This window comes from Teleopsis dalmanni, chromosome 1, assembly GCF_002237135.1.
Source record: "Teleopsis dalmanni isolate 2A chromosome 1, ASM223713v2, whole genome shotgun sequence".
Lineage (NCBI taxonomy): Eukaryota > Metazoa > Arthropoda > Insecta > Diptera > Diopsidae > Teleopsis > Teleopsis dalmanni.
In genome coordinates this window covers 82,756,368-82,782,470 of record NC_051846.1, presented here as the reverse complement: position 1 = coordinate 82,782,470, position 26,103 = coordinate 82,756,368, and the positions used below count along the sequence as shown (strand labels likewise).

The 26,103-nt window shown below is 28.1% G+C and overlaps 1 protein-coding gene across 1 annotated transcript in view; it reads right to left on the bottom strand.

The window, feature by feature from the left end:
* LOC119668421 (knirps-related protein) overlaps positions 1 to 26,103 on the bottom strand; it is a 55,369-nt gene that overhangs the window by 3,515 nt on the left and 25,751 nt on the right. Inside the window, exon 2 of the mRNA XM_038077920.1 lies at positions 7,507 to 7,584. Coding sequence (XP_037933848.1) covers positions 7,507 to 7,584 — 78 coding nt within the window. The remainder of the gene's footprint in view (positions 1 to 7,506; positions 7,585 to 26,103) is intronic.

Below are 26,103 nucleotides of genomic sequence, written 5' to 3'. Positions count from 1 at the left end.
AGATATGCAGTGCTATCACTTTTAAATAGAATCATGTTGGTCTATGGTAAATAACAAAATCCGAGCCAAAACAAAAAAGGGATTGTACTTATAAATATAGACATATATATGATATATATATATGTACTAAATACAAATGTAATCTATATATGTACTATATGTAGAAAAATGATGTCATTTAGGATCAACTGCACCTATATCCAAACTATGTAAGCAGTATGTATATATGTGTGGTAAATGTGATATCACCTGTTCCGAGAATTGTTGGTAATACTGAAATTTTATTTTATATAAATAAATTAGGTAATTACCCTAATAATTTTTATTATTAAGGAATAAAAAAATCACCATGGGTTGGTAGTTATGATAATAACAATATGTCAATAATAAATAATAAAATCATCACTAAATATCAGTTATGATAACAATAATATGTCAATGAGTGCATGCATGTCAAATTAAAGTATATATAATATATAGTATGACAAATTAAAGCTTCCGTGTTTTTATTTATTTAATAAGAATTATGAAGAGTCCAATGAAACACATAATATTTAGACGTTTTTAATTTTTTCAATATACAAATGTGTATGAATTTATTAGGATGGAACCACTTTCGAGGTCTAATTGACCAGAGTATTTTTGTGACAACTGCTGCTTGAAAAAGTTTCCATTCATATATACAATATTAATAGTGATATATACGAAAAATTAACTTTAACACAGTTGTTATGTTTAATATATATTTGATATTATATTATACATATGAAATACATTATATATAAATGATAATATGCTTCTGTTACATGTAGTTAATAACTAACTCTGAAGTCTCTTGAAAACTACTATTTGAAAAACTACTATTTGTAAAGAAGTTCGACTTCTTAGAAGGCAAAATAATTAACAAATCCCATGCATATTCCACATGTGCGTCCTTGGGAACTCTGTCGTCATGTCATAAGATTAACTCACTTTTGCTACACAATTGCCACATGACGCCTATTTCAAACGTGAAGCAATTAATTAATAAAAATCAATTTGTGATGTTTATTTGAATTCAATCAATTAAATAAACCAAATTTGCGATTAACAAATAAAATGGCTAAATGATAATTACATTAAATCTTGTGCATGTGAACTTTTTGCGAAATTTAATTGTGCAAGTCAATAGCACACCTACAACTCAAGCTGAAAAACTATTGCCGCAATGTGATTTTCAACAAAATACATAAGTAATTTAATTTAATATACAACGAGTAGCAACAACAACAACAACAACAATAATAATGACAACAACAACAAAACACAATAATTAAGGCAACAAAATTAACAAAGGTTTACGTTTGTTTCGTTCGGTGTTTGTTTGATACGAAACAACAACAAAATGGGAAGAAAAAAAAAAAAGTTGCAACAGAACACTTATGCCTAAGAAGTTGGCAGTAAATCACAGTCGAAACCATCAAGAAATCAAGAAGTAAAGACTTTGGCAAGCAGAGTAACCTTAGTAACAAAAAATGCAACCATTGCACTTCAAAAGGCAACAATCAAAAAAAAAAAAAACGTAGTAGAAAAAAAAGGCATGCAAAAGCGCGGAAAAAACAAACAAACAAATTACCGGCTAAATTGGCTGAGTGCAGAAACAATGAACAATCCACTTTTAAGGTTAATTGGGCATCAAGATTACTGGGTCGGAAATGGGATTTCGGTTTCGTTCGAAAGACCAGTGAAAACATGCATCATAAGCGATGTTTACAAGAGTATTAGCAGGCAGTGAAGACAAAATAATTTACAACTTATTGCAGTTCAAGAATATGAGAATATCACAATAGTAAAAGAAAAAAAAACAAAGATTCACTATTCAAACCTTCTAGCCAGAATTGCTACAGTTCAGTTCAAAAGCGAAACATTTTGACCTACAAACTGCCTAAGGTGGCAACTCTTGTTTTGTTTGCTTATTAAAATAATGTGCCAATGTGAATGTGCAAAAACTGTGACCTTCTTCCACCTACCAAATCCATTTAAATCAATTACTTCGCCTTTAGCTTTTATATAAACTTTGACATTATCAACGTAATTTTGCAATCATAAAACGCTACAAGACGAAAGATTTGTAAGAGCAGTATTATTGCTGGCTTTAAGTAATTGACATAAATTGTTGCTGTTTCCATTATATCCACTAACTAATTATTGTTTAAATATTTGGTTCATATTTTGACCTTCCAGCATCTTAGTGGTTCATAGTTAGAACTTTTTCAAGAAACTAATGCTTGCAATTTTTTAAATTGTTAAAATCACAATTAGCCTCTCTTTAGTGATCGTTAAGCGTGATTTTGAAAACATATCTTTGAAGTTTTTCTGCTTCAGTGACCGAAAATCGTGCTAAACTATCAAATTAAGGCTTATAAAATTATTTAAAGTATTTTTAATGATTCATTTTTTCTCCACGTTGATTTGATAAAGTCACATCAACAACTCCATAAATACTTCAACGCCTTTCAAAGATTGCTGTCAATATTTTTGCCTGTCATAGTGGGAACTGTTTTCCACCGCGATTTGCTACAATTCAAATCCAAAACGATATTTTAGGTTATTTGCTATACAATAATTGGCAAACAAATTATAAACATTTGACCTTAGTAAGTAAGAACAATAATCGACAAAGAAGAGAAAATAAAAAAATCATAGTCATATAATGCAATGGGTTATTAAAGCACCTCGTACACCCTACACAAAGTTTCTATTGAATGACCGCATTATATATGTATGTCTTTAAAATACATAATTAGGAACTTATTGTAATATCTTTTCGCTTCTATAAAAAATACGAAACTTTGTGCTTTTTTTGAAATTAAAGAGTAATTTTTTCGACTTTAATTTTTGAAGAGACTTCTTGAACTGAAACATATAAAATGGGTACTTTTGATATAACTTTCGGTAGAGTGAGGAAATAAGTGGTAAGTCAGTCAGTTTATTCTTGAAACACGTTATACATATAAGAAAACGGAGAATGGAAAATATTATTTTTCTTGCCATCTTCCATCTTTAACACGTGCTCAAACAAAACTGAGTTAAACAATTAACAAACTGTCAAACTCTTTTTTAATACAAAATCTAATTTTTCCTTACCATCATCTAGCGTAACCCAATCTGGCTTATACAACGGGAGATACAGATAACTAAAGCCATTTATGGGGAAAATAATGGATGTCTTTTTAATACACCTAATATTTAAAGATACTTCTATAGCACCTAAAGTAATTAGAAAGTAAATTTAATATACAGTAAAAGTGAACAGTTAAATAACGTACCTAAGCGCCTATTTATAAGCATATCGACGTACACTTCCTTCAAATACAGACTGTATTGTAATTTAACTGTAACTATAATTTACTTAACCTAAATTCTATTCAACTTTGTATACTAAACTGAGTTTCTAAGACTTTTTGTTCATCGTTATTGATTCTTTAAGGAGGTACTATATAACGATGATCCCCGATACTCCCTAAAGTCAATTAGTTCACTGTTTTACTGTATAACAATTCAAAGTATTTAAAATAAATTGGATTTGAGAAAAACTCAAAAACTGTTTAAAGTTAACTAAAGCTTTAAATAAACCCAAAGATTTAATGGGAAATTTGATGTCTAATGGAGTTCTCCTACAAAGTAAGTCCCTAGCTTGGTTAATCTATATTGCATATGCAGAGAACAGATAAAAACATCTCTTCTTCTTCGCACCTATTACTGCAAGCATTATTTAAGGAGTTATTTAACCTTCTTAGCTATTAATAGGTCTAAAACAATTAAGCATAACGAAAGAATTCTACATATTATTCGTTTATCGTTGTCATCACAACCTAATACTTTCATGTAAAATCTATAAATCTATATTCCCTGATTGGTGATTTAAAATTTTGGCTGAATGAATTTAATATTTATGAATAATATTAAACAAATACTTAATTTCTCTATGTTTATATGTATAAAGAAATTATAATAAGATATATATTAATATGTTATTATTAAATACAAAAATTTCTACTTTCATAATACAAAATAAACTCCTGCAAGCTCAGATAACAAATAATCAAGTAGAGCCTTTAGGTTTAATTTTAAAGAAATAAGAAAATGGCATTAGACTATATAGTAGTTTAATATTGTATACTGAATGGATATGTAAAGCCTTACACTTAAAACCATTTTGTAATATTTGAATATCGTATTAATATCTGTATCGTATATATCAGAAAATTTGTAAATTTTGAAAAGTTTTATGCAGATAATAAAAACTAAGATTATTATAGTATCACAGAAATGTTCATATGTAGATTTGAGACAAGAAATTATATTGTTTTTATAAAAATAATACGAAAAGTACTTTAAATAGATTCGTAACGAATAAAGTGAACAGTTCTTTACTTAATACCTAGAAACAACATATACCATATGTTAAAAAATTGAAAATGTTCTCACTAAAATAGTGCGTACGGCAATGTATGTTAATTTAAAAATAAAGAAAGGATTAAGGATGTTACAAAACAAGAAAAACCTATTAAAAGTAAGTCAAGGAAATACCTGCCACTTTTTGAAAGAAAAATCGATTTATTCCTATTATAGCTTTGAAGAGTCGTAATATAATGAATGTAGACTGCTAGAAAAAGGTTTGTTTTCTAGAAACTAAGACATAATTTATGTAATATTTTAATTATTAAGATAAATATAATAATTCAAATTAAATTAAAGATATTATAGATATATGCAGATACCAAATAATCTCCAACAATTTTACTGTGAATTTAATCTTATCACCTTATGCGATTAAATATTTGAGAACTTCATAAATTTAATTTCATGACGAAAACATAATTCTGCAAACTACTAAACTCATTTTGCTTTTAGATGAGTAGAATAAACTGTAAAGGCAAGAGTTTTTGGAGGTGGAGAACTGTTGTTGTATTTTGAAATCACGTTTTGAAGATATGTCCTGCTTTTTTTGATCATCAAAGCATATACTTAATCGATTGAATAATTTACAATAGTAAAACTTAACGACAAGTTTCTCTCTGAGATACATAACCATGCAATGTATATATCAAATTTTACCTTAATTTATCTTGAATTAAGGCAGTTCAAGTTTGAACTATACAAATTGCAAAGACTAAAATGTTTACTATGAAGATAGGTATTCAAGAAAGAGGTTTAGGAATTTCAAAATAATATATAACATATTTCATTATTATGATGTGATTGTATTGAATCCATTCAATCACATCATGAGTTTACAAGTCTTCGTATGTTTAGCTAATATATATCGCATATAACTACTGACAATGATGAATTCATATTTTTATAATGTAGTATGAATGTGTACTCGTAAATATATTAAATCGCAATTGATAGCTGTTTTTGTTTTTTTTTAGAACGACCTTCAACTCATCTTTACTATTAGTTAATAATGAATTATTGCCGTGTTGTGTATCTTGCTTATTATTAAAATTATTATTGCCTTTGTTTTTGCTTTTATTATGAATATCAAAGCAATCGTCGAGCTCTGTTTCATAATTGTTTTCAAGTTGAAGCTATAAAATAATATTTCCTATAATGAAAACTGCAATAAAATATAAAATGCAAAATAATTTTAAAATCAAATCGAAATTGCTATAAAATAATAAATCCATTTAGTTAATAAATTGCGTGAAATCATGTTTAATCATTAATGCGAAATTCCGCTATTTCAGTTCGTATATTTTTTATTTTAAAACCGAAATAAAATATTATATTAAAATGATTTGTTCTATAAAATTTTTAATTGAGTCAATAAATAATTTTACCGTAATTCAGTTAAATTATCGGTAATGGAATTATGCGGCCCTAAGCTCCTCCTAGGAATTAAAGGATTAAATATAGTGGAAATTTTAGCCTATATAGGATGTAAACCATTTGAAAGTTTCTTGAATATAAAACGGATTTTTAAATAAATAAAATTATAATAAATTAGGTTAGAGATAAACCTTCTACTAACATCATAACCTCCTAATCTACTAAACTTTTGCCATATGCACTCACATGCCGCAATAAAAATGTTCTTGATCAGACATATTAAAATGCGAGCTTTGTCCTCTTTTCCCCTTGACAATGCATATGTCTACGGTCTTTCAATATATTTATCTTTAAAAATTAATTAAACACAATGGTTCATCAGTAGTTATTATTATCATAATTTGTTGCTCCACTAAAGAGACGTTGAATTGGATGTTGTGGGTAGCGTACACCTACCCACTACATCTTATTAATAACTATTTTATTACAAAATTTAACTAATATCGATGATTTGGAACAGTTTTAATCAGTTAATATTAGTCTTATTGCAATGGGTTCTTGTATTTACTGCAATAGTTAAAAAACAGAAAACCAAATAGCAATATTGGTTTGTAGACACTTACGTTCTGACACAGAACAAATATGTTATTGTCAATTTAGGTTTTATGTAAAATTCTATAATTTTTGTAAGCAAGTTTTAAATTTTTTGAATCAGTAATAAATAATAATAAAATAATTTAAATAATCCTAGCAAAATTTTAAATGTTCCGTAGAGATGTGAAATAAAAGACATTAATATTATAACAATATTATAACGTTTCATATGATAGCAGATATCATACATTTACAACCATACAAATATACATAATAAATATATATCATCAGATATATATATGAGAAATGTATATACTCATATACATATAAAAATATGTTGTTAACATTTAATATGACTTATTTAAATTTATCAACATTAAAGTCAACTTATCCTGAAATAAAATTGGAACTATCAGAAAATTTTGAGAAAATCAGATTAATCATAATTAAATTTAATTGTGACAACGTCATGCTTATTATTATTTTACATAAGTAAAAATTATGTAAATTGTTAGATAAAAAAATCTTAATTTATTTGTACATTACATTGATTACAGTACATTACATTGATTTTTAATGGAGTTATATCTACATATATAACATATACATATGTAGTTTTGGTGGAAATTGTAAGACTATGAATTTTGTTCTGAGCAAAAATCATTAGCAATTTAGATCAAAACAAAATTAATCAATTTTTCTAATCAGTTGAAAACAACATTCTATAAAATGTCTAAGTTCCAGCTTTTAATAGGTTATAAAAATGACAAACAACCATTAGTAATATAGATTAAAAAAATTGATGTTTATATTATAATTTTGTTTTTTTTTTTTCAGTTGAAAATCATTTTATGTTAATCTTTTAAGTTTAAGTTTAAAAACTAACCAATGCAGATAAAAAAATTTAGGTTTATCGTACATTTTAACCAATATAACCATTTCTTGTGAAGATCATATTTTATTAGTTTGACAAAAACACAAAATAATTTTCTTCGCACTTATAATAGATAATAGTTTTATTTATTCCTTTATATATTTTTATTTTTTTTATTTAGTTCAATGATTTTTCTTCAATGATTTTTTCTTAAATCTTACCTTACAACCCTCGCATGTAAATGCACCACAATGAAACCCCGCCGCAGGCTCACCGCAAACCTTGCACGTCTGGTTCATCTAAAAGATAACAAATAAAATGAATATCAATTCTCTTATATGTTCAAAAATCTACGAATAAACAAATAAAGCAATAAATTAATATAATTTCAATTAAATGCAACAAATCTTAATATCTGAACGCTGTAAGCAAAATTCACACGCATGTCGCTGCCGTGTATGCGCCTTATATTTCAAATCGCATTTTAAATATAAATTCGAGAATAAGAAAAAACTGCAGAAAAACGAAAAGTATATTGTGTTTGGAGAAAAAAAGCTAAGCTAGCTAGCTAGCTAAGCTAGCCCCAAACAAAAATCATTGTATCTCAAAATTCGTATCTAGCGAAAGGTGAGCGCGTTTGCTCACGAACTGAACAAGATGAAATCTGATGAAAAATTGCGCCCAAGGTGCTGAACTGCATTTGCATTTATATGGGGATGAGATTATATGTAAAATATTGCAATAAAGTAAAATATATATACGAAATAAATTAAAAAATTAAAATAAACGCATTCGAAGTGGCAGAAGATGCACACATTGCACAAAAATTTATTACAACGTAAGCGCTTATCAACAAATTGCAATCGGCATACAAGGCCAAGGACTCATGTTGCGACTCATGTTTTGGCTGCTCTTGTAAACATTTAACACAGCTCTCGATTGCAGGCATTAAGTCTTAGGCCTTGTGCCGTGTGCAGCATTTGCTGCACTGCGCGGCTCTTAGTAATAAAACGTATTAAAATAGAGCAAACGCGCTCGAACCCACAAAAAATTACATTGTCAATGCAAATTTTCACATGCATAGATACAAAGCAGCAAATCGCAAGTAGCAATAAATTTATGTTATTTTTTGGTTTCATTTTTCAGGATTGAAATACAAGTTGATTCCGAACATAAAGTTTTAATATTTATAAGACATAAATTAATTTTTCGGTGGAATTAATTAATTTTTTTATCACTCACTTAATTAAGTTGTCAGTAAGTTTTTAAATAAATAAGGTTGGTAGTTCACTTCATTAAAAATTGCTATATATATTTAGTAACTAAAATGATTTTAGTGAGCTATAAAAGCTATGAGAATCGAATTTTATTACAGATTTTTAAACATTTATTACGTTTATTTATTAAATATTTGTAAATCTTTTCCTATAACATGCAGTTGAGGTGAATAATGCACTTGTAAATCATAGCATTTACCTCGGCTCTGTGCGATTTGTCTTTGGCAGCATCAAGTGTGCAAGTAGAGACATAAACATCAGCAACTTTTAGTTGATATCGAAAAAAATTTATTGCTTACGAGAAAAAATCACACGAAATCAGATTAGAACATATTCACAGGATTTGAAAAAGTGAATGTGAATTTATGTTGGCAATATGTTCGAGATCTTGTTTCTGACGGCTCCGCTGGTAAGTGAATGCCAATAATGTTGAAGTGCATATTAAGCCAAGATTTTATGATGGAAATATGTATGTGAGGAAATTATTACCACTGCGTTTGCATCACACATCTGGAACATGTGTTAACAACGTTCCAATGGTAGTAACATTTAAATGGAGTCATTCGAAATACATAATATTTTATGATTCGATAAAAATGCTTATTTACCTTGAATGCTAAAGCTTTGTGATTCGTACCATGCACAATAATTATTAATTGGAGCAGAGCACATACTTTTTATACAAATGTGTTTATGATCCATTACAATTTTTTCCATATATAGAAATTCTATTACTATAGCTTTTTTGTTTGTGCAATGCATTTACAATAATAAAAGCAAATAGCTTTCTATTAAAAGAAACATTCGAACTACACATTAAACTACTTTATTGACATTATTTCACATTTGTATTATACTTTAGTTATATGACATTTTTTATTTTAGAGAATGTAAAAAGAATAAGTTATATTAAATAGTTAATAGATTTGCAAACATAAACAATATGTTCATTTTATAAATTCGTTTTAATCAATGGGATACCAAGGCGTATGAGTGATATTAAAAACTGAACCTGTAATTAGCAGAAATAAATGTTAAAAATACCTTTTCTTATATTATATAATAATTTTAAATAACATCTTAATACTTTTATTTTAGAGAACGATTAAAATGTTAAAAAAATTAAGAAATGTTTAAACTTTTAAAGCAATCAATAGGAGCCTTTGCTTCCTCTGCGTATGGTGGTATTGCGTCTTTGCCAATCGGTCTTTCTTTAAGATACAAAACTGTACCAAAATAATATTTAATTCAATGAAACTTAAAATAGTATATACCTAAATATAATTATTTTGTTGGAGTCATTTGCCTACTAAGACTTAGTGCTCTCATTTACGAATTACGGTTGGACAACATATACAAAAGCATCCAAAATAAGGATTCAATTTGTTGAGATCGATTTTAAGGAATCGCATTTTCAATTCCTTCTTTATCGATAAGCATGGTTTGCAATAAACTATCAAAATTTTTAGGTCTTTGTACTGATACTATAGTAGCTTACAGAAAGTCTTTATATGTATAAAATATTAAAATCTTTAATGCGGTTTTTGTTTTCTATATTTTAATAAATATTTTTATTTACTTCTGTGAATCCATATTAAGTAAATATGTATAGTATATTGATGGTTGTAGTATATATTTTTAATTACAAATATTCACAATTATTGCTTTTTCTTATTAATACTTATATATATACAACTGATTCACACAACATGATATTAAAGTTTCTAACTTCTAAATGACAAATTAAGTTTATATGAATAAGTCTTGTTTTAGAGATATATCACTTGTAAATAATTTATTCTATTTAAAAATATTTTTCGCAAATATCTCTATCCACTTCCTTTATTTGTGTAGATGTTTTGTTCAAAGTTTTTTCTTCTTCTTAGAACCGGAAGAGCTATAAGCCATTACTATCTGATATTTTATTTTGAAATTAAACTATACTGAAACTAATTATCTCTTATCAATTCCTCAACAATATATCTATTAAATGTTCTTAAGAACTTGTAGTCAGTTATGCTTAACTATGTTTGGATATTTTTAGACAATATCTGCATAAAATTTTTCTAAGAAATAATTAGCAAGATTCGATAAGACCCTCGTTCATCAAATTTCGGTGGTACATACAATTTGGACTTATTTATGCAATTTCAAATATTTCGCATATCATCACAACATGCTTATAATTATTTCGCTCAGTTTGTTGATATTGATTAATAGTTTCAAATTTTTCAAGACTTAATCTTTTTCCGAAAATATTTATTAATTAATTTTATTATTGGATTTTTTTGTTTTCTCATTTTGATTTTGTTCGTTTATTATTATTAGTAAAAATTTCAATTAGATTCACTTTGTGGTTTTGTTTATATTATGTTTGCAAATTATATTTGACCTTTTAGCTTTGGTTTTGAAGTGAATAAGTAAATAATAAAAATAAATAAGCCACTGTAAAAAATATATAAAAATAATTTAAAAATGCGCTTATATACAACAAGTTTATACAAAAATGATTTTACTAGATTTTTCAATTGCTTTATTAAAACCTTTTAAATAAAATATAAAATATTTAGGAGCAGTCAAGTGCGTTATTGCCTAATAATTTGCAAAAAAAAAACAACAAACTTAATTTAATTAAAAATAAATTTAATTTCCTGTGCATAATTCAAAATTACTTGTATTAGAACGAACTTTAGTAACCTCTAACCTATTTAATGAATTGTTAAGTTTTTAGATAATTTCTTACATTTAATCAATTAAGATCTTACAGACACAAGTTGTGACCTCTTCGCCTTGCAAAAATTATAATAAATTTTATAACAAAACATTATCAAATCAATCATTTTAACAATAATTTTTGAAATGTGCACAGTTGTTGTCAGCACAAATGAGGTAGTAAAAACTACAAATAATTCGTTCATCAATACTTGCATTTTCATACTTGCACAGATACAGATACAGATACACTCATATGTATCTGCGTTTTATAGATATGCATGTGTAGTAAAAATAAATAAAAATAATAATAATGATATTAACAGTAGAAAAATCCATTGAATTCGTTTCTCAAACAAATGAAACTGCTTAAAATGATTTAGCAAAAAAAAGTATCTTGTGTTGTGCTGTGCTGTGTTCTGCTGTGCTGTCGTGGCATTTGGTGCTTGACTCAATGAGCATATAACTGCACTAGATGCCAATGACTTGACATGTGCGAATCAAATAAAAATTAATCTCAAAGATGTATTTGCATTAAAATGAAAAATGAAAAACGAAAAAAAAAATTAAATAAAAATATAGAAAAATAATGTTCAAGATTTATGAAATGTCTGAATGTGCATACATATGTAAATCTGGCTACATACGTACATGACATGAGTTTAGTCTTAAGTTCTCGAGTTCTCGGTTGTCGCTTGATAGACAACTTAAGGACAGACAGTCAAACCGTCAAACCGTCAAGTCGTCAAAACGCCGGACATAGAAGCGATTATAAAAAGTTTCTCATGATTTGCTGTGCTCAAGTGTTTTCACAAAACAGTTCGCAAATGGGCAGAAGCCAGCTTAAACATTTTTAGATTTGTTATTTCTTCCTAAACAATTTTTATTTTCACCATTTACTGCAGTAGTTGAAGTATTGTACATTTCAACTACAAAACAACAAACAAAAAAATTAATAAATTTAAAAATAGTAAATAATTTCAAAAATCATGGCAAATAAAAATATTACATGCAAGTCACTGGAAGAAGAAGAAGCCGAAGAAAAATTGTATGTATTTTTGATATGAAGTTGACATCAATAAATCGACAAATTGCGATTTGATTTGTGGCATATGGTTCGTTCGTTATAAGGATTAGAGATCATCACAAAAAAAAAACATTCTGTACATGACGTCATAAACTATTGGAAAATTAAATAGGATTCGAAAAGTAGTTAACTACCAACTTCTGAAATTTTTGAAATATGGTGAATATAAATTTTAATGGATATATTTTTATGGTATAGAATAAGCAGAGGTGTATCTGCATTTTATAATATTTAACAACAATTTTTTAATATTGAAAAGTATTTTTTTACATAAATAATATAAAAACTAATTCGTCCTATAAAATAATTCGTAGATTGCGTGTATCTTGCGATGTGAATACCTCTTTTAGTTAAACAAAAAGTAATTTGTTTTAGATAAGATAATCTTAGATTGAATACAATCAAATAAAAATCCATTTATACAGCAAGATGGATTTCTATCAATTAGGTAAGAGATATCCATATATCCTATACTAATATGAAGTCCTCGAAACAATTTATCATATCAGCACATTTTATAAGATTCGTTTTAAAATATGATAGTTTTTATATTCAAAACGTTTCTACCAAAATAACTATTTAATTCTCACGAATGTGAAGTACGTATGCAATCTTGAAACTAATTTCTTTTGCATCACTGAAAAACACATCAATTTGCGGTTATACTTTCGCTTTTAATAATCATTTTATGTAGAAAAACAATTTGATCTGCAGAGTCTTATTCTACTGACTGAGACATTAGACTATTAGTAATGTTTCAATGACCACTTCGTTAAAGTATTACTCATTGAATTATCACTGCAGGGACGACGACTTAAATAAATAAGGTACTAACGTGTGTATTCGGACAGACAGAAACAGTACGGAAATACGTATCGACACCTATATTCTTGTGAGAACTCAACTTATTATTGAGTTCAAGAACTTAATTGGCTATCTGCAAACGAAAACAATTAGATAGAGTAGCCGAAATTTGGTAAAAAAAAATTAAGGAATTTTCTCAGCCTGTGACTAAAGGATAGCTAAAGGATGGTCATTGTTAATATTGTTAATATAACTGGCTTGGGGTACTTTCTGAAGAGTATTGTATATGTAGGCCATAAGCAACCAAAAGAAATTGCACCATTGGAATGATGAATTACCTTTGTTAATAAGCTCCTAAAAAGGTCTTAATATTGTTGAGGATTCAGAAGTTCTTGAAACACGATACTTGTCCAGATTCGGATTAAATCTGAACAACTATAAATAGTAGAAGTCTCATCATCTTTCATAAATAGGTCATCTATCTATTATGTTACCAGAAACAGATCAGTAAATGACATTATATCACCTAAAACAGTTTAATCTTTATGAGACGGAAGGGCAGCATAAGAACTTAAGCATTTGACTTAAATACTCCGTGTTCAGATTAATGCTGAACAATTTCAAAGATTGGAACTGTTATTACTTTTCAGTAAAATATGATGTTGTGTTACCTCAAATAGATATGTCTTCCTGAAATGGTAGGAAGGCTTAAAAACACAAACACTTAATGAATTAAGTATACTTTAATATACCGATATTAAAGTTGAACAATGACAAAAAATAGAAGTATCATTATCTTTCAGGACAAGATTATATTGTATCACCTCAAAAAGACACATCTTGTTAACAAGTTAGGCTGCTTAGAAGAGCAGCTATTGGGTCAGTATACTTCTCCAGAACACGATTAAAGTTAAACATTTTTGTAGAGTGGTTTAACAGCACAAACTCTAGACTAAGTATATTTCTATATAACCAGATTAAAGTTGAACAATTACAAAAACTTGAACTCTCATTACTTTTCAGGAAGAAATGACATTGTGTTACATTAAACAGATTCATTTTGTTGAAATTGTGGAGTAGAGTTTAACATCTTCGATCAGTTGACCATTCATCAACTTGTTCATTGTTCTGATGTAAGACTAAACCTGCTCTTTTACTTGTCGATTAGCTAAATTTTTGTGACAATAAAAGGGTGTTCTTATTAGTATTTGATTACTAATGATAGTCTCAGCAGGGGATTATATTCATATACTTTTCACGGTAAGTGTAAGACTAAACCAGTTGTTTGACTTGTCGATTGTCTGGTCTTTTGTACCAGTAAAAGGATGTTCTGATTAGTATTCAATTACTAATGAAGGTCTCAGCTGGGGTTTATATACTTATACTTTTAACACTAAACATTTGAAAATTATTATGCCTTCCTTTGAAAGTGTATTGGTCATTTTATTCTTATATCACATGTGAATGAATCTATTGTGACCATTGCGAACTACTTTCGAATCGCATTAGAAACGTTATATGATTCGTTCTAAGTAAAAGTGATTGTTTCAATTTTGTGAACAAAATCAAAACAATTAAAACAAATGTCTCAGAAGTTTTGCCCATACAAACGCCTTTCATTAGCAAATCTTTTTTATTGAAAGTTCAAACGTGTGAAAAGCAAACAAAATATTCGCTCTATTAACCTTTCAAAGTCACTGCAAACTGCAAGTTGCAAACTGCAAACGTCCCTTTTCGAGAGGCGTTCGCGGCAATTGAGTTTATAGTGCATTCTGCGCGGTAGGCGATTGGATGTTGCATATATAGTGCAATGCACATATGTATCTATTCTCTAATGCAACGCAGCTGGAAACTGTGAAAAAATGTTGATATGCCTTACTGTTTTTCTGAAATGTCAGACTTGTTTACTTTACACTTAGAGACTTGCATTACCTCATTGTTGTCTAGTTTGTTGTGAACATGATGTCAGTTATGTGTCAACATATTGTACGCACCGCACGCATGCGATCCAAATGTAATAATGCCAACCCGATAAGTACAAATAAGTAGAAGTAAGAAGCCACATTGTGCACCATTAACATTTAAATCCACAGCGCTATTGTACTAGTTTATGTGCATAAATAAATAATCGGAAAAAAATTATAAAAAATTGTAACAAATGTTAAGTAAACGTGTGGCTCTAAGCCAATTCGAATTTGCATAAATAACGCAAGGCGAACGACGCATGCGCAACATTTGCATTTGGAACATGATTCAAAGTCTCTCGGTGACTCTTGACTTGAGACGTTGCATTTTATTTTACTATATTTTGTAACGAAAACAATATCGTTACTGCTAGTAACAGCGGTAGACAATTCTACGTGAACTGAGACAAAGCCTGTCTTCTGAGACAGTTCAACATGTAGTACAATTTTCTCGTTAATTTAAGTTTTAATTGTTAATTTTTCTAAATTTCCTGGCAATTCGCGTTGTGTTATTATTTTTATGTAGAAAAATGAAATCGACTATATATTTTAACAACTTGTGTGGGGTTCGCAACATGAGAAAACACTGTTTTTCTCATAGGATTGTGTAAACCAATTCAAAAAAAAAAAAAATCCTCAAACTGACAAAATTAAACTTTTTTTGTTAACCAATTGCGAAAACATTTTGTTTCGAAAATATTTAATATTGTTTAAACTTTTTAGTATCTTTACAGTATTCTTTAAAAATTTAATCTTTTTAGCACTTAGGTAAAGTAACTCAGGTAAAGTAAATTAAAATTTCCTAGGGATTTTTTGCACTGCATTTATATAAATATTTATTTATTGCACTTATTTATTTTTTTTGGTTATTATTTTTATTATTATTAAAAGAAGGGATTGTGCACTGCGACCTAAATGATCTATTGTGCCACTTTGTCGGGTTAGAGTGTTTCTCCGAGTCAGATTTCATTAATGAAAGACAGTATGATCCATGAAATACCCTCCTAGGTGTTTCTTCCGCTTGTGCATCAGTGCCTAGCACTCCCCAAGCACATGATATGCAGTTTCTCTCTCTTCCATACAGTATCTGCAGACTGAGTTAGATTGAATTCCTAACTTCGGTAAGTGATTGTTCAATCTACAGTGACCGGTCAATAATCCCGTAATAATTCTTAGGTTGTTTTTTGATTGTGCTATGCAATCTTTGAAGCGTTTTGGATTGTAAGTCTCTAACAGCATTTCAGATTGTGAGAGTCCTGGTATCCTTTCCCAATAGAGTTCTATTTCTTTTTCCTCTACACCATTCATAAGAGTAGATAGAGTCCCTTTGCCTAGACCACAGAATGGCTGTGGGCCTATCAGAAGCATATCATATTGGAGTGATTATAGATAGGAATATTTAGGGATGGGAAGGGTGCAGGTTTGACTCGCATAAGCCGCTAAAAGCGTTACCAGGAATCACCGCGTGGAGACCCTCCTCTTGAAGGGGGTGAGTACTTGGGATAAGTCGCACATGCGAGTTCGTCTAGTGAAATGCTAGCATTTTTTTGGTTAAAAGTTTTAAATTTATTTATTAAACATCTTACAAAATTTTCACAATGGTAACAAATAATATACCTAATTTTTAACTAATTTACCTTATTCGAAATTTTGGTTAATACGAACATATCACTGCCATATCGACATAATTATTATTTCCTTCAATTTACTATCAATTTACTCGAACTCGCATACGGTCTTAGAAGATTTTAGTATATTAGAAAATTATTTTTTCTTTCTGATTAGACTGATATTATGTCAGCTCAGATGCTCAGACGCTTAGCTTTCACTTTAAATTTTTACTCTAAATTTTCAATTGGAAATTATTTTTCAATATAATTACAGTACTTAAAAAACCTTATGAATATTAAAAAAAAATTTGTAAGTAAAATATTCACTTTTCGTTACCTAAATATTCGTATTTCATTGCATTTCATATATTTAACAAAAATAATGATTATTTGAACTTATGTGAACATTACTCAATAATGTATAAATTTTTCACGGTTCGTTAAGACTGCGATGGTGGTTAGATATTTGATTGGAATATATAAAATGAAGCCCAAATTTCTATAAAATCTTTGGTAATAAAAAGAGAAATTACTAAATTTTCCTCAAATCCTTGAAAAGCCAATAGTGGTTGAGGTTACTTGCAAAGAAGAAGCATAACAAATGCATACTTTCTACATTTTTACTAATTTATTTCCATTTAATATGTATGCTTACTCTGAACTTTTAATTAGTAATAAATATAAATAAATAAAGTCTTAAACATAATAGAAAAAAATGCAGTTCAATTATTTAATTTACAAATAAAACAGTTAAGTTTAAGTTATTTAAATTCGTTAAAGATTTCTTTTTACTACTCATATAACATTTATGTATTTATACATTAAATAAGTATTATTAAATAAGTATTATCATATACAATATACATATAAATATACTCGTATACTTTTAAACCGAAGAATAAGTCTTATGGAAATATGTGTTGTAGTGATATTTAATATAAAAACATAAATGCTAATAATAATGACAATAATACTAATAATAAAACTTAACCAAAACTGCCATAAATAAATTAAATAATTATACAAAATATCTATAAATAAATAATAAAAATTAAGTATGGTTAATAAAGTTGTAGTAAGTTTTGCCATTTTATGTGCTAATATATATTTCCAGGATAGGACCAGTATGTAGAGAAAAGTCATGGATCATATACATGGGTACATGAATTATATATAATAACCCTCACCTGTGTATTTTCAAAATCATAAATGTTTATAACTTAAATCGTATACAAACACAATTTCTCAAATAAGTTGTAAACAATTTTAAATAAATAATTAATTGTAATAATAATAATGATAATAATGAAGTTCTCCATAGGAGGTGTTATCATAAAATTTAAAAGAATGTATCGCACATTAATTAAAAATTGTTTAAAACATTGCCATTAAAATTTACTTAGCGACGATCTCAAGTAAATCAGAAGTTTATTTCCTGAAACTAGAATTAAAGAAAAATTTTAGTAACTTGTAGAGAAAAACTATCTCAAAACTATCTTATGAATAAAATCACATTGTAAAATGAGATATATTGCTTATTAATCTATGAACCATTTCCATATTCTTGATTACTGTATTTAGAGTGTACGCTATCACCCTAACTTTATCTTGCTCATTAGTCATACCAATACGTAGTCCTCAAAGTAATACCATGACTATCTCATAATTTATTATCTGCTGATTTTATAACCTTGTTCAATCCTTTTTTTTGTCTCTTTTCTTACGAATTATGAAAAAAATTTGTTTCGAATTCTTAGACTCCTATTTCTAACATATATATATCAAACAGTTATTATACTGCAGTGCAATAACTATATACTACATATTTCGGCCATAATTAGCAAGTTAATTATCACTAATTATTGCTACAGTTATTTCTAAATATATAATATTAACTAAAACCAAATTTTACAGTTTCACCTGCAAAAGCCTACAGAATCAAGTTTTTTACGATATATTTCTTATCTGATCTCTAAATCAAACATTAATATTTAAAATATAATGGTTTCATGCAATTTAAGTATAAATTTACCTAAGCAATTGATTTTGCATCTATTAACGATTTATTTTATATGAAAAAATATTTATTATTGCAAAGTTTATGTAAAATGTAGAAGTAAAATCTCAATCCGTATTAAACGATATTTTTTACCACCAGTTTTGTTAGCAAACATTAATGTCCTTAGCAGTTCGAAATTATTAGCTACTAATTGTAGTAGTTTTTTTTTTTTTAACTTCATTTTATTATATACAATCTATTCTATTCATGAATAATAAGTACTACTTATGGCAACAACAATATAAGATTGGCATGTAACATGCCAATTGTAGTAATGAATAATATTTTTTATTAATATTTCCTGATAGTTTATGTGGTTAGGTTTCAACTTAGGCAGATATCTAAGTATTGCTGATTGTCCGAGACCATTCATAAAACGGAGAATTCCTTAGCGATACCATATTAAAGTCCTTAAAGCCTGTTAATGACGGTTAACATTACTCAAGCTGTGTGCGACATTTGCAATTTATCAAGAAATAGTTCACTTCGATAACAAAGACAAACGTCACCCCCTATAACTTTTACCTCCAAAAAACTTTAGTCCAGTTTCTAAAGGAGGACAAAAACAAGGTGATGCTTAAAGATTCCCATACATATTGAACTGCTTGCAAAATTCGACATTCGTAATTATTATTGTTATTGATATTTATAAACCAAGTACCAGTGGTAAATAAGAACCAGCGTCTAACAACTTTTTGGCTAAAACGAAGATACGGATTTGCTACATTTTTTTTCAAATGTACGTTTACATATATTTCTGACGAAATAACCCACTGTCTCTCGCTTTTTTCAATAAGTGTTTGTCTAGCTGTCTATATATATCATGTAGAGGACTTAGTATCTTGTTTATTTGGTTATGTGTAAGAGAAGTACATACTTATTTTGATAATGAATTTAATTATGAATTTCATTTCCATTTGCCAGAAATCTATTTTAAGTATAACCTAATTCTATGAGGCTATCTGACTATATCGCTTCGTGTTGAATTTTCGGAAGTTGATCAGTATGAAGATTTTGCTTCTTACACAGTATTTACTTCACAGTATCACAGTTTTAAAATATATATACAGTGTCAATAGTCTGGAGTTTGAAATATCGGAAGTTCATGATGTGTAGACTCCTTAAAGCATTTGTTTTCCTTTAAGCATTTGTTTAACACGGGCACATAATTTCCCGCTTTAGATAAAATATAGATCGTTTGCTTGTAGGTATTTTAAGCTTTAAGTGACAATTGTAGCGCATTACTGAGTGTCGTTGTTGTCTGTATGAAAATGTTTTTGAATTAAATTCAGTTGTAAAATTATGGTTAAGTAACCTTGAGCAAAATGTTGCACTTCACATTTTTCACTATATAAGGTTTTTCTAATTTATCTATTTGAATATTTTTTTCATATTTTCTTAATAAATATTCTTGTTTTATTGCAATTATTTATTAAGTTAAATAAGTTAACAAATCGCTTGTATTTGTTAATTACAATCAAACAAGAAATCATTTAGCTTCCCAATGCATCTGCGCCAGTCACAACAAAGTGATGCGACTCGAATTCATATTCATTCGCTGTTTTTTATTACTATACTAATATCTAGTATCTAGTATCTAGTGTCTAGCATGTAGTATCTGTCGTACACGAACCTATCTATCAGCACACATTTGTTTACATACATTCAATTCCACAAGGTAAGGAATGAGTTTTGAGCTTAAACACATATGAGCTGCGCTCATTAAAATTTAAAACAAATTTTTTATTATTTTATGTTAAATTTTTTTTTGTTGTTCTTTTTTGTTAAATAAAAAGTTCGCTTGATATTTCCTGATTGCGAATATCATAGCTGCATAGCAGCGCTGCTAATGTGTATCTAATGAGCTGTCGGCTTCAGAGTGTCTTACTTTAAAGCGTTGTGTTGCGTCGCCTTGCGTTGCTTTGCGTTGCCTTACGTTGCGTTGCGTTGCAGTTTTGTTTTGTTAACAAATAAAAGGCTTCGCACAATTAGCAAAATAAACAATTAATTTCAGTTGGCAGCATAAATAGTTTTGCTTTAATGCAAATAAGAGTACATTTTGCCGCAAATATATGCGGTTTCGTTTTTTATCGAAACCGCGCAAGTATTCGTTTTTATATTAACCAGAACGCGGCTACGAAATTTATGCTAAAATATGCAAAAGTGCAATTGAAGGACTTCTTATTTTACTGAACATGTCACACCGAGCTATTTGCTTATTAAAACACACATCAGTTAATATATATTAAGTCACAGCTGAAATTCAGAAATATCTAAGCCAAAATGTTAAAAATGTAGCAAGATTCTATGTTGCTAATTAAAACTGCCTCATCAAGGAAACTTGTTTTTGTTTTTGTTTTCATATTTGAAATTTGAAATTTGACACATTAGATACAAAATTATATATTGTATTCAGCACATGTTACATATGTGTTACACTGCAACAAAAAAGTTATGATGTTACTCAGATCATGAGTGTGGATTTAATTCACGCTTTTGCTTACTGCTGCTATAATTAATGAAGATCACAAGATAAAAAAAATTTAGGAAAGGATTTTATTTAAAATTGTTCAAATTTATGCTAATTACTGAAACGAATTGTTTATTAAATTTGTATTAATTTTGCTAAGCCGTATATATTATTTATATTCGTCAGTGTTTTAAGTGCTAAAAGCTTTCATATGATTTATTTTAACCTTTTTTTGCTGACAAAATGATTCCATTTCATTAGCCTTAAATTATTGATTAGAATATTGGTTTATTGTTGCTATATAAACTGTAGCTATCATTTTAAAAATATGAATACAGGTTAGTATTTATATATACATATATGAAACATCAGATATGACGTGTGAGAATTAGAATTAGTAAGTTTTTTAGAATAGGCTCTATGAATATGTATTAAATCATGTGGTTTAAGTATGAAACCACAATTTTTGGTCAGATTCTTATTTTATGTAAATAGTTTAATTTAAAAAGTTAAACTAATTTTAAAGTAAACTTTTAAATTTCGACAGTTGTAAAACCAAAATATAAAACATATGCTAAGAACATATTTGCCAAGAATGATACTGAGAAAATGACGTAAAACCATGTATACGCAAAACAACAGAAAAATGTTGTTGATAAAACCAAAGATAGCCCAAATTAGTAATATGGTGTTGCTGATAATGATGAAGATGATGATGATTATGATTAATAGCAGCGCTGTATGAATGACTATAATTACTAGTCATTATAGAATTATATAGAAATGCTATATAGGTATTCAGAAATAGCTCGACAAATCACAAAATCGACATTCAAAAGATTGGATATGTTAGAAGTCTAAACGAGTATTATTAATACTTTCTCGATAAAGTTGTGAAATAGAACTGCAATAGTACTTGATTTTATTGTTTTTCTTGATTTGGCATACATTAAAGGAAATAAATTAAGTAATAAATAATATAGTTTAACTAATATTAGTTCTTTTCCAAAAGTTTTTATATATAATCTTATTTATATTTAAATTAAATCTAAATTTTGAGCTACACTTAAAATAAGTGAATTAACTGATGTTGTGTACCGAATACTGAAAAAAATTATCGGATAAAATGTCTAGTTATCTCGGTAATCGTCGTAACAGGGAAACGTTGTGCTATTGAAAACAGAAATATTAACAAAATTTTTGGAATTTTATAAAACATCATGTATTAATTAGTAAAAAATCTAATGACCATAATATAAACCGAAATCTTTTATATCTATGAACATAATACAATTTTTTCATTCGGATCTGGTAAGATATTCTATTAATATTATTGTTTCTTCGTGGTGGGATCAGAGTTCTGTTGGAATTGAGCACTTAGTTCGGTAATATTTCACCTCAACTGGAAAATATAATGAATTGGTATCTATGAAAACTAATTTGGAAACTTGCCTATTCTATATAATAGAATTTGAGAGCTAAAAATTAGGATAAAATTATAGGTAGAAAAAATTTTTATTTAATTTATATAAAAATATGTCATTCCATGCGATAAGATGGTGGTGGGATGTAAGATTTCAAAGATATGTACGAATTTCAAGATGTCAAATAGGATTAATAAAAAAGGTTTAAATATGTGGGACATACTTTTGAAAACCTGGTTAATTGTTAAAGAAACTATGCTTACTATTTTATATAAATATGCTAACTAAATGATCAATAATCCAAATTATTTAAAGGAATTTCACCAATGGGACTACTTAAAATACTTTTAATAGAGTTTGCGATTTGTGCTATTAATTTAATATCAATTGAACGTAAGGATTATGAAAATATTGTAGCAATGTTGTCACTTGAACATAAATACATTAAGTATTCAGAAAGCTTTTGAATTTAGTATACCTATAGATGTCTCATACATCAAATCAACACCTCACAATGCTTTTCTTGTCCATAATAATTTGTAAATAATTTTTGGTCAACTACTCATTTTATGATAAATGTTACTAAGTATCTATAAAAAATGTAAAGTCAAGAACACTTTCTTACTATAAGAGTGAGACTTGACCTTAACCTACATATCTATCTACGCTTCAGTTAAATTTTTCAGTAGTGTTTATAGTTTAAACGACTTTTATTCCACCAGTGAAAAATAGAGCGGTTGTTGACTCTGCAGGCAACGTAGTCTGCCATTTAATTATATTGCAACTTAACTAGATAAACTGGGGAACTGTTAAAAAAGCTTTATTACCACAAGAAAGCCAACCAATTTCAGATAGCTATTGCAATAATTGTTACTTTTATTATATAAATACATATACTTAAATGATATTTACATGAAAGTAATATGAAATTCTAAAGCAAATAAAAGGATTATTATTGAAGAATTATTATAAAAAGCTGTACACTAAGCTGTTCATAATATTGTTTTAAAATCGATTAATTTTGATGATTGTGAATTATATAGAGTTAGTGGATTATTGCAGCTGTATATATGAACTGTAAAACTTTAAGATACCTTCAACATTCTACCGTTTAGTTAGTTCATGTTTCTTAAATAAATTATTCCACCAAATAAAATGTAAGCAAATATTATGAAGCCGTTTCGTGTTTATTGCTTGAAAAGATATGTAGTTAGAGAAAAGACCTTTATCTATCGCATACGGGCAGTACTTAACAACTTCCATATAGTCTTACACTGCCCATAACTGAATTGGAATTTTCCTGGATGTAAATAGTAGAGCATTTTTTTTATTAATATTTACTTTAATCGAATGCAATGTGTTAAGCTGTTTAATGTTTTTATAATATTTAAAACTCATCCCCTTCACCTATGATCGATCACTTTTTTTCGCACAAAAGGATCCTTCAACAAAACAAGCAGGCACGTTTAACTCGATCTTCTTGCTGTGCGCATGCAAGTGAGATACTTTCTGTTGCTGTTAAGACGTACGTGTGGAATGTCAAAATTATACAAAAATATCATTTATCATGACATTTAGCAGAATGCAAACAATTTGTTGCAACTAGTTTAGGACAAATGGGAGGAGGAAGTCGAAGTCGAAGCTGGAACTGGAACTGGAACTGGAACTGAAGCAGAAGCAGAAGCGGAGCAAGAAACTGAAACTGTAACTGTAACAAATAAAAGTAATTTCTACATGCTCATCGCATAACAAAATATGATTGATCACTCCCTGAGGGGAAGGGCTTTTATACAACATAAAATTCATAATAAAAATAAAATAAAATAAAATAGAAAAAAATAATTTTTCATTTCTTCGCATTCGCATGCGGCATTTGAATGCGGCAAATGCGTGAAGATTGCAAATAAAAATTTTATTATTTCACGATGACAAATTGCTGAAGATGACTAAGCTCGAATTATTGCTGGATTTATTGGCGAAACGTTTAAAAATGTCAAACACATTTCTGCCCTACAATGTACAAATAAGGCGGGAAAATTGGTATACGCCTGATTTCAGAAATGAGCAAACTAACTTTTTGTTATATTTTATTCATAACGTTAATAGAAAAAAATTAAAATTTTAATTAAAAATATTGCAAAAAATTCTAGACATTTTCGGATATATGCAATAGATAATAAAGAATAAATAATGAACAAAGATAGATCGAAATACATTTGTAGGTATCATTTAAAACCACACTTGGAATATTTGATTTGAAAAAATTAAAGGCAAATTATTATAAAGTCTAACTACTCCTGTCCCAAGACCTTCCTTACTATTGCACCGTAAATGTACCATAACTTCACTTTTAGTTCTAGACTGAAAGTGGTATTATTCCAATTCATTTGACTAGAAAATGTTCTCAAGTTCATGCGGAAGCAAAGTACGATCTGTTCTGTCGTAAATCTCTATGCCATGTCTGTAGTTAGTTTTCTATGTCTATATCTCTATGTCTGTAGTTCAAATCTTGACTGCAAAGAAATGCTTTGAAACTAATTCCAATATTTGTAAATGAATATAGTTTAGCTCTTGTCTTTTTAATAAAGAGATGCAGAGCGGAAGATCGAGTATTAACTGCAGTGCTACTGTGGTACAGTTCATATAGTACCCGCCATAGCAATACATGCAAGTCTTTACAGCTTTATTGCATGCTATCATTTATTTTAATGATATTGTATGCTATCCTAGCTAAATACCTAATACTTTACATTTATCATTTAGCTGTGATAACATTTTCTTACATTTTTTTCTCCAAACAAGAGACAAGAGGTGTGATCATTATTCTCTACGGGCCCAGGTTCTACCGTAGAAACTTCTAAAGAGACTTCACGAGTAGCTTTACTAATTACATACATAATGACACTAGTAACATAAATATTAAACTAAATAATAACTAGTGCAATCTCAAGTTATTTTACTTTCTGTAAGTACTCAATAGACGTGCCCAATAAATAGTGATCTAATATTGAAATTATGAGTTCGGAAGAATGATATACAACCTTTTCCTTGGGTTTCATCTTTTATCATAACTGAAACATGTCTTAAAATTGTTTTTATAAGAATATAATTTTATTATTCATGTTACTTAATTTATGCAAAATTATATTTTTGTGTCGAAAGTATCTACAATTAATTTATTGGATCCTAATATGTCATTATTTTCTAATTTGTTTGTAATCTAATAATCTTAAAAGTAAATAAATACAATAATTAAATTACGATTTTTTTTTGAAATGTGTTAATTTTCTAATTTTAATTAATAAAATTTTTTTAATATTTCTTAATTAAAAATTGTATTGCAATAACATGTTCAAGAAGTGTTGAGTTGGCAAACTCCTTAACAAAATGCAGATTACAATCAGAAGAGCT